This window comes from Salmo trutta, chromosome 32 (genome assembly GCF_901001165.1).
Source record: "Salmo trutta chromosome 32, fSalTru1.1, whole genome shotgun sequence".
Lineage (NCBI taxonomy): Eukaryota > Metazoa > Chordata > Actinopteri > Salmoniformes > Salmonidae > Salmo > Salmo trutta.
This window is the reverse complement of record NC_042988.1, coordinates 10,039,299-10,053,337: the sequence shown is the minus strand read 5'-3', so window position 1 is coordinate 10,053,337 and position 14,039 is coordinate 10,039,299. Positions and strand designations below refer to the sequence as shown.

Here is a 14,039-nt window from a genome sequence, read left to right as displayed (position 1 = left end):
TATATAATTGTCATTTTGTGTTACTTATCTGTTACACTTACTCTAAAAATTGAGAATAAACAAGTGAGCTGAGAAATTATTTTTGTAATTTAGTTGCCTAATAATTCTGCACACTAATAGTTGCCTAATAATTCTGCACACTAATAGTTGCCTAATAATTCTGCACACTTGTATATTTCCCCGAGAAAGACAACTCACTTTTCCTTTGTTAAACATTCAGGTTTGAGGTTCAATAACATTTTGGATTGACTGAGAGCATTGTGTTTGTTCAACAATAAAATTAATCCCGAGGAATACAATTTGCCTAATAATTGTGTACAAGATAGCCCTATTTGGTAAAATACCAAGTCCATATTATGGCAAGAACAGCTCAATCATTCTGTGTGTGGCCGCTCTGTGAGCCAATACTGTATGTTAAGTGAAAATTGAGAGAGAGGCAGTAGCCAAGGTTAAAATGACAGAATAACCCAACAGCACACAGGTGTCATCAGAAGAGGCTTTATTTAGGTGCGTAGTAACCGAGACCAGAGTGAAGGGCCTCCCCGTGGTAAAAAGAGCAGATCGACTCCCAAACCCTTAGCCCCGACCTCCTAAACAAGTGATCGGTGGAAGCAATATAGTGATACTTCCATCTAGCCCATCACAGGGCACAGTGGAGGTCTTACTACATTACCACCTATCCAAATCTCCCAGACCTACACATTGCCTAGGGGTTAAGGGTTGATTTGATTTGATTTGATACAACTGCTCGGATATAACCTTGGGCTACGTCTAATGACACATCTGAGTTTCAGGAGAGATGACTGTAAACACTGACTTCTGTACAAAAACAAAACCCCACGCGAGTCAAGATCCCCAGGCCTCCCAGTCGCTTAAGAAAAACAAAAAAAACAGAAGAAATATGCTGTACAATTCATCTCAACTACAGTAGCAGACTCCATTTCTGTCTCCATTTACACCCGTTCTCAGATTTACAAAACAAATAAAATAATCTCCTTGCATCTTACATAAAATAGAGTCTCCATATTATTTAGCTATTTACACATAGAATATTTACATTACAGCTTTATCGTACAGGCATTGCCAGGCAGCCCTCCGCGAAGGTCGTGACCCAGGGATCCTGAGAGAGTCGCAGGCAAACAAGTGGTGTCAACGTCACTGGGTCCAGTTGTTCAACTCCATATCCTTTCTATGAGAAAATTAACCAATCAGCATAATAGAAACTATGGCGCAGTACAAGTGGCCATGATGATGGTACCATGCCTATAGAATAAAACGGGCCTTGGTTCTTTTGTTGAGAGTTCTGCGACAATGGCTTTGTTAAATTGCGATAAAAAATGATATTGAAATGAACTATACTGAACATTTTATACAATCACAAACAATTCTCATGCTGAAAATGTGCCCTGAGGTCAGGCAAAAGTGCTTTGTTGTTACAAATTCTGTTGGCCTCCCATCATCTGTACATAAAGAAGGGTTTGTCTTGTGACGGTGAACCTGCGGCCTCAGTCTGAACCCCCCCAAAAGGGTGGAATTATCAAGAGCTGTCAATCAACAACTGACTCAACCAATGAGAGAGATCTTTGACGTGGGGAGCCAATAAGCCTGCAGCACATCATGGGGTTCAGAGACTTTTCATTCCACCATCTCCCGAAATATCACGTCTTCTTGTGACACGGTGGAAGCTTTTGTTCAGAGGTATTAACTTGGTTTATTTTATCCCAGAAGTAGTAGTATGAACTAGCATAGGAGTATATTTTTTATTCTCCAACTGTCGCTGACTCGTTGAGGGCTGCCGCTGAGCTGTTGGTGGTAAGTGCCCATGTTGGCTGGAGGGGAGGGGTCAAGAGTTAGGTTAGAGGTCACGGGGTTAGATTGTCTCACGTCTGAGTACAGCAGGAATACAGTCTGTCTGGGGGTCAAATGTCAAAGAGACATCAGTTTAACTGGTCTAGTAAAACCAGCCTTTCCACATTTGGTCTAACCATCCTGGTTTGGGTAAGTTCAGAAAGGTCCAGTTGGGGAAGGGGGTTTGGTGGCAGTGCAAACTGGACAGGCTTCACTTGGACGTGAAAGCAGAAGCATGACTTGGTGTTGGGGAAACAAAAACAAAACAAACAAAAGCTTACTATTCATTCATCCTCATTTTCTGTACAAAATGGCTGTCCAATCTGCTAGTCGAGTCAGTCCTGAAACCTCGTGCCCTCACACAACATGCCCACAAAGTCACACGCACAAGGCTTCAAAGAAAAGAGTTCCAGTCATTTTTCTCAGCCGTTTCCAGCAGTCTGAGTATTGTCCACAAAATCAGCAGTGGCTCATGATCGGCAGACCAGGAAGGGGGCTGGAGGAAGCCAGGAAAACACCCAGCATAGCAAGGTTACAAAAATGGCTAGCTGATTCAGCCAATCAGGGTTGAGACCATTGAGGGCAGAGGTGCAATGGAGAAGGGGGGGTAAGGTGGGTATGGGGGCGATCTCCCTCTTTCTCGTCCCTCTCCAACTCATTCGCACTTTCTCTCACATGTCTTTGGGCTCTAGCTTGCAGGACATTTCAAAGAGCAGGTTCTGATTGTCGATGACCTGCAGCTGGCGAACGTAGGCCTTGGTCTGGAGGTGAGAGGGGGAAGGCTCTGCATCCAGAGCTACGAAAGAGAAAGAGGTCAGTTTATTAGTTAAACATACCCCCAACAAAATCATTTATGCAGTAATCATATTCACCTCCTAGATCAGGGTCCCCCGGGTCAAATTTGGCATGCAGGTGGTTTTATTTGCACCCCTAATTTCTTAGTACAAATATATAGGTTGGAGCTGATTTCCTGGTGTTTTTAAACACACACACGCAACAAGTCTAAAAACACTAGGAAATCAGCTCCAAGTTATTTTAATTTAAGCAACCCTTTCCCAAGTATTCCCACTCATAACAGAGGCACATTGATCGTATTCAAATCAAGGTAAGGTTTTAGTCAAACATATATGTTTGGGATTCTTGAGATCAATTTGCAGTCTACATATTATTTGTAATTATATTCCCGCCCCTGAATCTAGTTGATGATCCCTTCGCTAGATGGTGGTGTTTAACCCCCAGAGAAGCTGCTGTAGCGTGCAATGTCCTAATCTCACCACCGGATGGCGGCAGACAGCCCTACTATTTCCACTTGACCAAACAAGAGGATCGCAGCAGCATCTGCTCACGGCGAGCCCACACAACGCAGCAGGCAAAGAAACTGGTTTGATTCAGTTCTAACCAACAGTAAAAAAAAATAAAAAATAAAATAAAAAAACTTGTCGTCAGGCATGCTAACAATATTCACAAATGGTCCTTTCCCATTCTGGGTGCAGAAAATCCTCCTTGGGTGCGCTGTTATCCTCCTCTGTGCCACCATCACAACAGCAATCTATAGGATTAGATGGCCATTTACTCCTGAGCCCAAAAGGGCCATTTTGAAGCCATTTCCTTTGGTGGGGTTCTCAATGGGTTTGTGAACGTGGTGTATGCCTGAATGTAGCCTATAGCTGTCGGAGAACACAAGGTTAAACGTCTCCCTGTGTGCTCTAGCTCGCTAAGCAGAAGTAACCTGTACTTAATGGAATCAGATGACCATTGGCAAAAGTCACTCAGCTGGACAGAGGGAGAGAGAGGGAGAGAAAAAAAGAGAGATGGGGAGAAAGAGAGATGATGAAAAAGAGAGGGATAGAAATGACGGGGTAATTCAAAAGAGCGACCCCTGGGTCACCCAACGAAGCACTCCATACAGTCCATTAGGGTACAGTGGTAATCTCAGACAATGTAACTAAGCCCTCTAGGATTTACACATCTAAGCACAGATTCATTATAGCACTGTGTACAATATAATACAGCCCTAAAAAGGGTTTCAGCACTTCCTGTAACTGGTCTGAGTATCCTGACCGAAGGCTATGGAATACTTCAGAGTGAAAATAAAACCCCATTTTGAGAAACCCAGAGTGAAAAGAAATCCTATTTTGCTGCTTTCAGGTAGAAGCTATTCAACTTCAGGTTCTACACACCAGTCTTGTTTGTGTTCTTTACATCACAAAGGAGCTTAAACCCTGGAAGCCAGGTGAATGAACTTGTCCTCTAATAGACAGAAGTTGTAACTTGTCCCATGTGTCTCCAGTCCCGTGTGGCTCAGTTGGTAGAGCATGGTGTTTGCAACGCCAGGGTTGTGGGTTCAATTCCCACGGGGGACCAGTACGAAAGAAAAAAATGTATGAAATGTATGCATTCACTACTGTAAGTCGCTCTGGATAAGAGCGTCTGCTAAATGACTAAAATGTAAATGTAACTAGATCTAAAGTAAAATACAACAACAACATTAACCCAGCCCTGGCTTAGGCTCCGGTCTCATGTTTCCAGTTTTAAACGTCACGTACACTAGTACAGTGAAATACCTTTCTTGCAAGCTCCAAACCCAACAACGCTTTAATCAATATCAATGTAGCAGTAAAAATAAGGTACAGTACCTTATGTTATTTTAGTGGTGTTTAACATTGTGTGGTGTGTGTGTCATTAGCCAGTGCACTGTGTCAGTAGTGTTACCATGAGGAAACATTTTTAAAATATCTAGATTAGCATCTTTCTGCATATAATATGCTTGTATAAGTGAAGAATCTTCAGCAGGTATAAACCTCTATATGTGGTGTTGTATGTAGGTAGGCCAAGTTGTTAATGTGCTGTGAAACCTATCTTTATGCCCCAGGTCGATAAACATACAGAAATAAAAAGGGTGGAGAATGCCAATGTTCTACCGAGTCTCTTTGCGGAGGGTCTAATATTATGTCAGCAATCTCTTGTGTGTGTCGATTGTGTAACAGCGTTAGCGGGATTTGTGCGAAACATCAATGATCTTAGTGTGGCTAACAGCATCGCGCTTTACTCAAACTAATGAGCGTAAGGCACAGATTGCTAATGCCATACAAATTAATTACACTGATTCTTGGGGATGCTGGCTCTATAAATAGTGGACCAGTCTGTGCGATATGTTAGGTAATGCTAGACTATGCGATACCAACATTATCGAGTGTTTGGCATGTCGTGCTACGTGATAATAATGATTTTGAACATTTAACATGCTAGGTCGGGATAGTGTTTGGAGCTGTACTCTGTGTGGTGATAATGTTACTGGGCGTTTATGCACACTAGGCTATGTAATGAACGATCATGTTAAAGTGTTTACCTCAACATTACGGCGTGGTTAGCACGCAAGGCGGTTTGTCAGACAGTAATATCATTATGTGTTGAGAATGCCTGTGTGTGTGTGTGTGTGTGGTGGTAGTGATTGAACGGCCCCGAGGGCTGTGCTGTTCTATACAGATGGTAGGGTGGAGCTCGGCTCCTTCAAGACTATTCTTAACAGACAGGTGTGCCTGTGGAGGGAAGCGTGGCCATTAATGCTTACCTAGTTGAGAGCTCCTGTATCGTCTGATGCTCCTCACCATCTCTGCAACTTTATGCTGGAAGAGAGAGGAGACGCGTGTAGTAAGACAGCGGTCAGGGGAAATCAAGGGTGGTAACTGGTTGACCAGGGAATCACGCTGATTGTGCCGAATTGAAAATACATGTATTTCTTTGGCTATTCTGTCAATGGCTGAACGTATACTCACCATCTTCTCAAAATTGACAAGCTCCCCATGAAACGACTTGCAGCTCTCGTGGAGGAAGGTCAGATCTGAGAGAGAAAAAGAGAGAGAGAGAACGAGAGAGAGAGAGAGAGAGAGAGAGAGAGAGAGAAAGGTAAACACACAGTGAAGGCAGGGAACAATTATGTAATGGCTTGTCGACACTCGCCCCAGCGGCTGCCCTTGTCTACCGGTGCTTTAGCCCACAGACGGAGGAGAGGTAGGACCGAGAGAGACGAGCCAAAGAGTCAATCTGTGATCCCTCAATAGGAACTGGAATTTGCGGGTGCTGGGTGAAGGGGGGGGGGCATGTTTAATCGAGACGCTACGCCCAGTCAGGAGGAATGTTCTGAATGCTGCTGACCTGGGGAGGGAGGGAGGGAGGGTGTGTGAGGGAGGGAGGGAGGGTGTGTGGCGGAGGGAGGGAGGTGATGCGATAATGTGACCTTTTTCACCCCTGGACTAAAGATGCTATGAGCAGAGCTTTATGAGCTGCACACTGGACAGCAGGTACACCTTCTCTTCCAAACCGACACGCATATTTAAAACACACACAGAGCAGATGCACTTTGCTAACCAACTCTATCACACAAACACACAGCAAGCATATGCATATTCCTCCCTCCCTCACTCACTCCCCCACCATCCACCCACACACAGAGAAGTCAGAAGCACCTTACTCTTCAACACACACACACACGCCTGCTTGAACAGTTATTTAACCACAGAGATAAACGGCTAGCATTCTGAACTAGCGAGCAGGGTACCGGGAAGCCCTCACTGAGCTGTTAGGTTACGCACAATAATACACTCCTGCTATAACATCCATAACATTTTGAAAATACTTCACCTTGCCACCTAGGTCAGAGTGAAATATCACGGAGAAGGATATGAGATTGTACAAGCATTTAAAAAGGTGGTCCATGTCGAATTTCTCTCCTATGTGGAAGCTAGGTGAATTGCAACAGGAATAGGCTGCATTCAAAACCAATCTCCCCCTCTTCCCAAAGTCTTTTACTTTGGTTTTGGTCCACCAGGTTCAAACAGCTGTAAAAACTGTGTTTTTTATTATTGAAAAGATATTTCACAGAGATTTAGATAGTACAATGATTCCCTACAGTATTCAGTGCTTGTTTTCTCAAACTGAAATTGTGCGAACAGTGTAGAATATTAGTAACCAGGACATGACAGAGCAATTTCTACATGGCCACTTGACCTGGTTTCCACTAGATAAAACACAGCCAATATAAGCTTTCCCATTTTGACAACAGACGCCGCTCCTGCAGGAGAAATCAATAGATGAATATCACAGAAAATCACAACACTGGTGGGTAAGTTACTGTGAAACACAAATCATTCCACTATCGCTGCAGACATATTATGGACATTTTCTGATTAAGATTTTTTTTTAAATTAATATTATGTGTTGCGCCATTAAGAAACATTAAGCAATACATATAGCAATGCTTATGCTAAGCTGCTAGCCAGCAGTTATGTGTCCTATCCATAGAGAATGATAGAGTACTCTAGTGCCCAAAAGCCTGTTTTAGCATGGGCAGCGCCATTGGGGACTTTCACCCTTTTGTAGTCACCTGGGTGGGACTTGCTATGGTTTAAAGGGATAGTTCATGGATTGCCGTACCGTGTCCATAGACTGCTTACAGGGTAAGGAAACCAATGTGTTATTTCTTCATTTGGGTGAACTATCACTTTAAGGGAGGATCACATAATTCTAACCAGGTCATCAGGATGGATCAGCCAATTAATTATACTTGTGCGCAAACATTCCATAATTGCAGGTAGCAGTAAACAGCCAACCTTGGTTTTATACCTGTTCAAACAACACACTCCAGATGGGAGTATGGACCCTTTCAGTTTGTTTACCAACTCATGAAAACAGTACAATAAAATTGACTACAACAAAATGGAGATGGCCTCAATGGCGCTGCCTGTGCGCACAGACGCCATAATGGGACAGATACAAAGATGAGTCCTCTATCATTCTCTATGGTCATATTCGGAAAAAGTGGAAGCATCTAGCTGTGAAAGCAGTCGACCTGGTACCCATAGGAGTTGGTTTAATACAGTATGTACATTGTCTTGTACGTTTGTCTTGTTTAAGTTTATGGTCCTCTGTAGCTCAGTTGGTAGAGGGTTCGATTCCCGGGACCACCCAAACGTAAAAAGTGTACGCACACACTAAGTCGCATTGGATAAAAGCCTTATTATTTTACATTAACATTTTTGTCATTTGGCAGATGCGCTAAATGACTACATTATATTAGAGCGCTTTTGGTGTCTAAGTGACATTGACAAGAGATTTTATACCCAAGGGGGAGGAGAAATGGACAAAGAGCGCGATAACGAGAGGGAGCGACAACGAGACAAGCACACACTAAGTGTAATATACCACACACTAGGGAAGTTACGCACACACAGTGTTATGGTGTAGAATAATGTAAGTATATATTGTATGTAGTCTATAACCAATCTATTATCACAGTGATGAATACAGCTAGCCTATAGAATAACGGCAGTGGTATTTTGTTGATCCAATTTCGGAACAGATCCGATACTTTGTTGATCTAAAAGAAATATGAGAATTCTCTTGAAATGATTAGATTTGAAAGAGGAATGGAGAAAAAAAAAAAGAGTTGACACAAAGCGGGGCACGTGGCAATGGGGGAGGGAGGTCAGGGTGGAGGGGAGGGGGTCAGGGTGGAGGGGGGAGGGAGGTCAGGGTGGAGGGGAGGGGGTCAGGGTGGAGGGGGGAGGGAGGTCAGGGTGGAGGGGGGGGGGGTCAGGGTGGAGGGGGGGAGGGAGGTCAGGGTGGAGGGGGGGGGAGGTCAGGGTGGAGGGGGGAGGGAGGTCAGGGTGGAGGGGGGGGGAGGTCAGGGTGGAGGGGGGGGAGGTCAGGGTGGAGGGGGGGGAGGTCAGGGTGGAGGGGGGGGGAGGTCAGGGTGGAGGGGGGGGGAGGTCAGGGTGGAGGGGAGGGGGGTAGAGCTCATTATGGAGCTGATCACCTGTGGAGGAGGTGTGTGTTCCCAAAGCAGAGAAATGAATGCCACCTGGTTATGTTGATAGACAGGGTCCCATGTTGAGTTAAGAGGGTGTGAGAGCGGGGAGAGAAAGGAAACGAAAAGAGAGAGAAAACGTGCCTTTCTTCGATAATGAGGGACCTCTGTTAAGTTGGAGCGGTAGGTTATGAAGTGCCTCAATGCCGATGTGTGCCTCAAGTATGTGCTCATGTTGCACGTGTGCGAATATGCTGGATGTCTTTGTACGTCTGTATGTGTAAGTGTGCGACTGTGAATGTACAGCAGTCTTTATTCATTCCTCAAGAGGATGTTACATGTAGACTCCAGCGTCGGCTGCATCTAACATGAAACAAGTACGATCGTCGCATACTTGTGTTGCCCAGCAGGGAGACAGCACGCTGAGCTTTGTGTTTGTGCAGGATTGAGGTAGCCTGAGTACCATTCTCTTCAGCTAACATTCCACTGCCATTCCAAATGACAAGGAGTAGCAAGGAGTGGAATGTTAGCTAAAACTGACTGGTACCCAGGCTAGGGTTGAGGGAGAGATTAACTACGGGTGTTAATTAGCAAGGCGGGGCTCAACAGCTGCCTTCTAATCACACTACACAGCATCGTGTGTGTGTGTCAGAGATGTTATGAGCTCACATCTGGACAACATCTGGGGGGGGGGCCGCTGTGTTGAGGTGTAGATGTTTGTGCCCCTGTTTTCAGCACCACACACAAACCCAGTGCAGTGTTTCCTCAGCTGTGTTTTTGTATGCGTGTCCATGGCCAGAGAGAGACCCTGAGTAGCGGCCCGGCGTCACTTATTTAGTCTGTGGTTTGAGCCAATGGCAGCCTGTGTGGATGGGGTGTGTGTTTCAGTGCGTTTTGTATTAGTAAAGATTTCACTTTTTTGGCGGTGAACATATGCATTTCGGCAGTGGAGAGAGTCGCTCTGGATAAGAGCGTCTGCTAAATGACTTAAATGTAAATGTAAATGAGAGAGAGAACTACAGTGTTTGTGTGCATTTACTTGCTGTGTGTGTATTGTGTGTGTATAGTGTGTGTGTCACAGGAGGTTGGTGGCACCTTAATTGGGGAGGACGAGCTCGTGGTACTGGCTGGAACGGAATAGGTGGAATGGTATCAAATACATTAAACATGGTTTCCCATGTGGCTGATGCCATTCCATTTGATGCCATTCCATTCCAGTTTAACAGCCATTATTATGAGCCATCCTCCCCTGGTGTGTGTGTGTATATGTCTGTCTCACCTTTGAGCAGCAGTGGTGTGAAGGGGATGAGAGGGGGTCTGAGGCTGCCCATCAGGTCTCTGTACGACTTGTGGTTTCTGGATGGATCCTGAAAAACAACAACACGTTCACTCACCCTTCACTAAATGTGCCTTATAAATGAACCCGTAGCCACATACAGATTGGGGTAATTTACTTTTTGAGGTCAGAAGACCTCTTATAAACCTTGACTGACTGAAATGGAACTTAAGCCCAACCCTGATATACAGTAAGCCCATATTATAAGTACTTCCTTAACTGTCCCCTTGGAGACCCCGAACAGCCACTCACCGCAATGCTTTCAAACTGCTGGAACTGCTTCCTGAACTTCCCAGGGAGGCCCTGCCACAAACCACAGACAAATAGTTCCCAGAGTTATAAACAAATCCCTACGCCAGTGTGTTTGCTGATGTGTCAGCCTTGTGTGCATGTTGACTGTGTGTATCACAGGAAGTTGGTGGCACCTTAATTGGGGAGAACGGGCTTGTGGTAATTGCAGGAGCAGAATCAGTGGAATGGAATCAAATACATCAAACACATGGTTGCCAGGTGTTGATACCATTCCATTGACTCCGTTCCAGACATTATTATGAGCCGTCCTCCCCTCAGCAGCCTCCACTGATGTGTGTGTGTTTTACCTCCCAGGTGAGGCGAAGGCGGCTGACTGCAGGGTTGTCCAGCCCCAGGACCACAGCTAGGAAGGACAGCAGGTCCTGCTGCTGCTTACACCTGGAGTACATACACACGTTAGATATGACTAGACAATAACACACTTCACCATAAACTAACACCATAAAACACACTGTTAGGAATGACCAAATAACACTACTTGTCACTATTCTAAACTATTATTGTGGCCATACACACTATTAAAACACATATCATCAATACAGCACACCGAGTTGTAACATAATTCAATAGGACTGACAGACACCCGGAACTCACAGAGCTGCGATCTTGATGAACTTGCGGAGGAGCTGCACCCTCTTGGGCAGCGACTGGCACTGCAGGATCTCGGTGGCGACCCAATGCTGCACCTCGCTGCATCGCTGCAGTACCAGCTCAAGGTTGAGGGGGCGCCAGCGAGCCTGCTCGCCGTGGAACACATAGCACACAAACTCCACCTGGACATACCAATGAAGAAACGTACAATAAGTCTACAGCATCGAAAATGTAGGTAGACCACACACAGCATAAAAAGTTCTTATCGTTGCTAACTTGTTTTTGCAATTATTTGGCAGAGGTTCTGCCCAGTACTATCAGCTCCACCAATCACTGACCTCATGCACGCAGCTGAAGAGCTCCCAGTCAAACACCACCAGCTGAGTGGCTACCTCCTCAGCACTCATGTCATGTAGTTTACTGTCGCCGGGCGACCAGTGGATCTCCTCAGGTAAGGGAAGCTAAAGAGAAACAAAAACTAATTCTCGAGTCTTACCAGAGAAGCTTTGGACTAAAACACCACTGTTTCATCTCCTTGGCATATTTTTTTTATATTGGTAACTTTATGAGAACTATAATGAATCAAATGTAACCAATGTTTAGTGCTATCCAAAATGGCCACCAGCCAGGGCTTTTCATTCCTCTCCATTGTTAAGTGATAACTCGTGCTCTAGGACTCACCAGGCTCTCCAGCTCAGAGGGCTCGCAGGCAAACAGGTGAGTGTTGACTCCCAGGGTGGTGAAGACGGCCTCGTCGCTAGGCCGGAAAGCGGCCTTCTCTGAGAACACAACAACACACATGAGCTCACACATCAGCACACACGCAATGGATTAGTAGAGATTCCAGCGAACACATAACAAAAAGCACACAGAGACATGCCAGAACATCAACAAACTGTTTTCATTTCCATAGAGTCAAATCACTTTGGCAGCTTAGCTCCAAGCAGTGGTGGGTAGTCATTTGTGGATTTAAATCTAAACCTCATTTGTGGATGTAAGCATCGCTGTTCAAACAATCATGTCAAAGCTCGCATTGTCTGATTGGGTGTTTTGGTTGGTGCTGTGTTTTTTTCCTGCAGAACGCAAATCAAAAAACAGGCATGGCGAGAAATAATCGTAGGTTTAATGTATACAGTATCTGTGTGTGTGTGGGCAAGTGTGTGTTTGTGTGTGGTCCTACCCCCGGCGGAGGTGACAGCCACCAGCAGCAGGTTGCCAGGTTGGGTTGGCTGGTCTTCGCTGTACTGCAGCTTCTCCCTGACCAGCGCCAGGATCTCCCCCACGCGGCACGACAGACGGCTGCGGATCGTCACGTACGAGTGGTCCGGCGTGTACACCCTGCAAAAGACTGTGCGCGCGCGCGCGCGCACACACACACACACACACACACACACAAACACACCCGTTTTAACTTCACCCACATGGCTCTAGTGTGTACAACATCTGTCCTATATCCTCATATCTGTTGGCCTATATCTGAAGACCTTAAAGGAAAATACCACTCAAAAAACTGTTGATACGGTCCCAATTTTGGTTTTGCATGTGAGAAATTACATTTTCAAGATATAGAACTTTCAAAATACAGAAAGTGTCACAGTATGATGCGTTTTGCATCCCATCCTGTCTCACTCACTCTCATCTGATCCCCGGAAGGCCTCTCTGGGCTGCAGACAGGCGTCGATGCGGCGGAAGTGGCGGAAAAGAGGACGGACCTGCTTCTTCCGAATCTCCTTGTCCTCCTCGGAGCTGCTTAGGAAAACACAGTAGACGGTCTGTCAGTCCATGCATCCTTTCAAAGCCAGCTAGTTTGTGATTGGCTGTGATGGCTTGTGTGCTACAGTGGGATGGATCCAAAGGTCTGTATCTACCGTCGCCTGTAAGTAAGTAGATTATAATTAATAGGGGCCAGAGTTCTTCCTTATAAAGGTCAGGGTAAACGCCTAGCCATATTTATAGGGGAAGGCACCACAATAGTTACAGTGCGAGTTAGGAGGCTATAGGAGAAACCAAGGCCATTAAAATCAACCTATTACACTAATTAACAGTGATTGTGCAATAATGGCTTTGACTAAACCAAGGAGGTGCGACACAGCAACATCCAGCTGCAATGCCTTTCACAGCCCCAGAATACCAGAAACACTAGCAGACTGGTGCTAAAAGACGGTGTGTGTGTGTATATACGTGCGTGATTGCGTGTGTATCTGGCTGGGGTGGATATGTGACTTACGGGCATTGGAGAATCTCGGTCCAGCGCTGAAGCTTTAGCACGTCTTCCACGAGCTCAGGGAACTGACTGAGTTCTTGGACTGCACACAGATATAGCTCCTGAGGCAGAGGAGAGAAATGACTTTCAGAGAGCGAGTGCACTTTGTGCCTCTGTGTGTCTACCAGCACTGTGTGGGCAGTTGCAGTTTGTCACAAGAAGTGCTGCTAGACAGAGAGAAAGAAAGCCAGACAGAACACGAGAGAGATAGGTAGACGACAGTGGAGACAAAACGGAGCAGTGTTAGAGGCCAAGGGGTCTGTGTGAAGGAAACCGACAGAGATGTGTTTTTAATGTGAATATAGACGGAAAGATCGAAGAGGCCAAAAGCCTCATTTCCCAAGGTGTGTTCAGCTGAGTCATTTCCGTCACCATGACAACCTGGGCGGCCCTAACAGGCGGCTGCCAGAATCAACACTCCACACACAGCTCCCACCCAGAGAGAACGCCACAGCACACTGCCTTGATGCCAGGCCGCTTGGATGGAAGAGCAGGTGTGTGTGTGTGCGCTTGTAAAGTGTGTGTTTAACACTGCCGAGTTGTTAGATCTCACGCCATCGTCCTGCTGGATGGCTGTTTGTGTGCGCGTGCGTGGTGTATCTGTGTGTATGTGCACGTGCGTGCGTGTGTGTGTGTATGTATTCCAAGAGTGTGTGCTGGACCAGTACCTTGGGGAAGCTGTTGGACCTCTCACCCTCTTCCTGCAGCAGTTCTCTGTATGTGTCCAGGTAGCGGAAGGCAACACTCAGCACAGCCTGCTTCCTCTCTGCCCCGTCCCAGCTGGGCCAGCCCTCCCCTGCCTTCCCCTTGACACCAAATCTGAACCCAGAGTCAAGGGAAACAAACGCTACAGAGACAGAGAATATCTACTGATGGCTGTCATT

General features: G+C 45.9%; 1 protein-coding gene across 2 annotated transcripts in view; it reads right to left on the bottom strand.

Moving 5' to 3' along the window:
- Positions 1-482: 482 nt before the first annotated feature.
- LOC115171027 (rap guanine nucleotide exchange factor-like 1) overlaps positions 483-14,039 on the bottom strand; it is a 31,305-nt gene continuing 17,748 nt past the window's right edge. The window contains exons 3-15 of one of the 2 annotated variants that reach the window (XM_029727479.1): positions 13,824-13,974; positions 13,120-13,217; positions 12,526-12,641; positions 12,073-12,240; positions 11,574-11,671; positions 11,231-11,353; positions 10,896-11,074; positions 10,589-10,679; positions 10,242-10,292; positions 9,933-10,020; positions 5,625-5,689; positions 5,420-5,474; positions 483-2,644 (exon numbers count right to left, since the gene is read on the bottom strand). In XM_029727479.1, coding sequence (XP_029583339.1) covers positions 2,520-2,644; positions 5,420-5,474; positions 5,625-5,689; positions 9,933-10,020; positions 10,242-10,292; positions 10,589-10,679; positions 10,896-11,074; positions 11,231-11,353; positions 11,574-11,671; positions 12,073-12,240; positions 12,526-12,641; positions 13,120-13,217; positions 13,824-13,974 — 1,408 coding nt within the window. In that variant the 3' untranslated portion in view covers positions 483-2,519. The remainder of the gene's footprint in view (positions 2,645-5,419; positions 5,475-5,624; positions 5,690-9,932; positions 10,021-10,241; positions 10,293-10,588; positions 10,680-10,895; positions 11,075-11,230; positions 11,354-11,573; positions 11,672-12,072; positions 12,241-12,525; positions 12,642-13,119; positions 13,218-13,823; positions 13,975-14,039) is intronic. The other variant, XM_029727480.1, reaches the window with a different exon arrangement.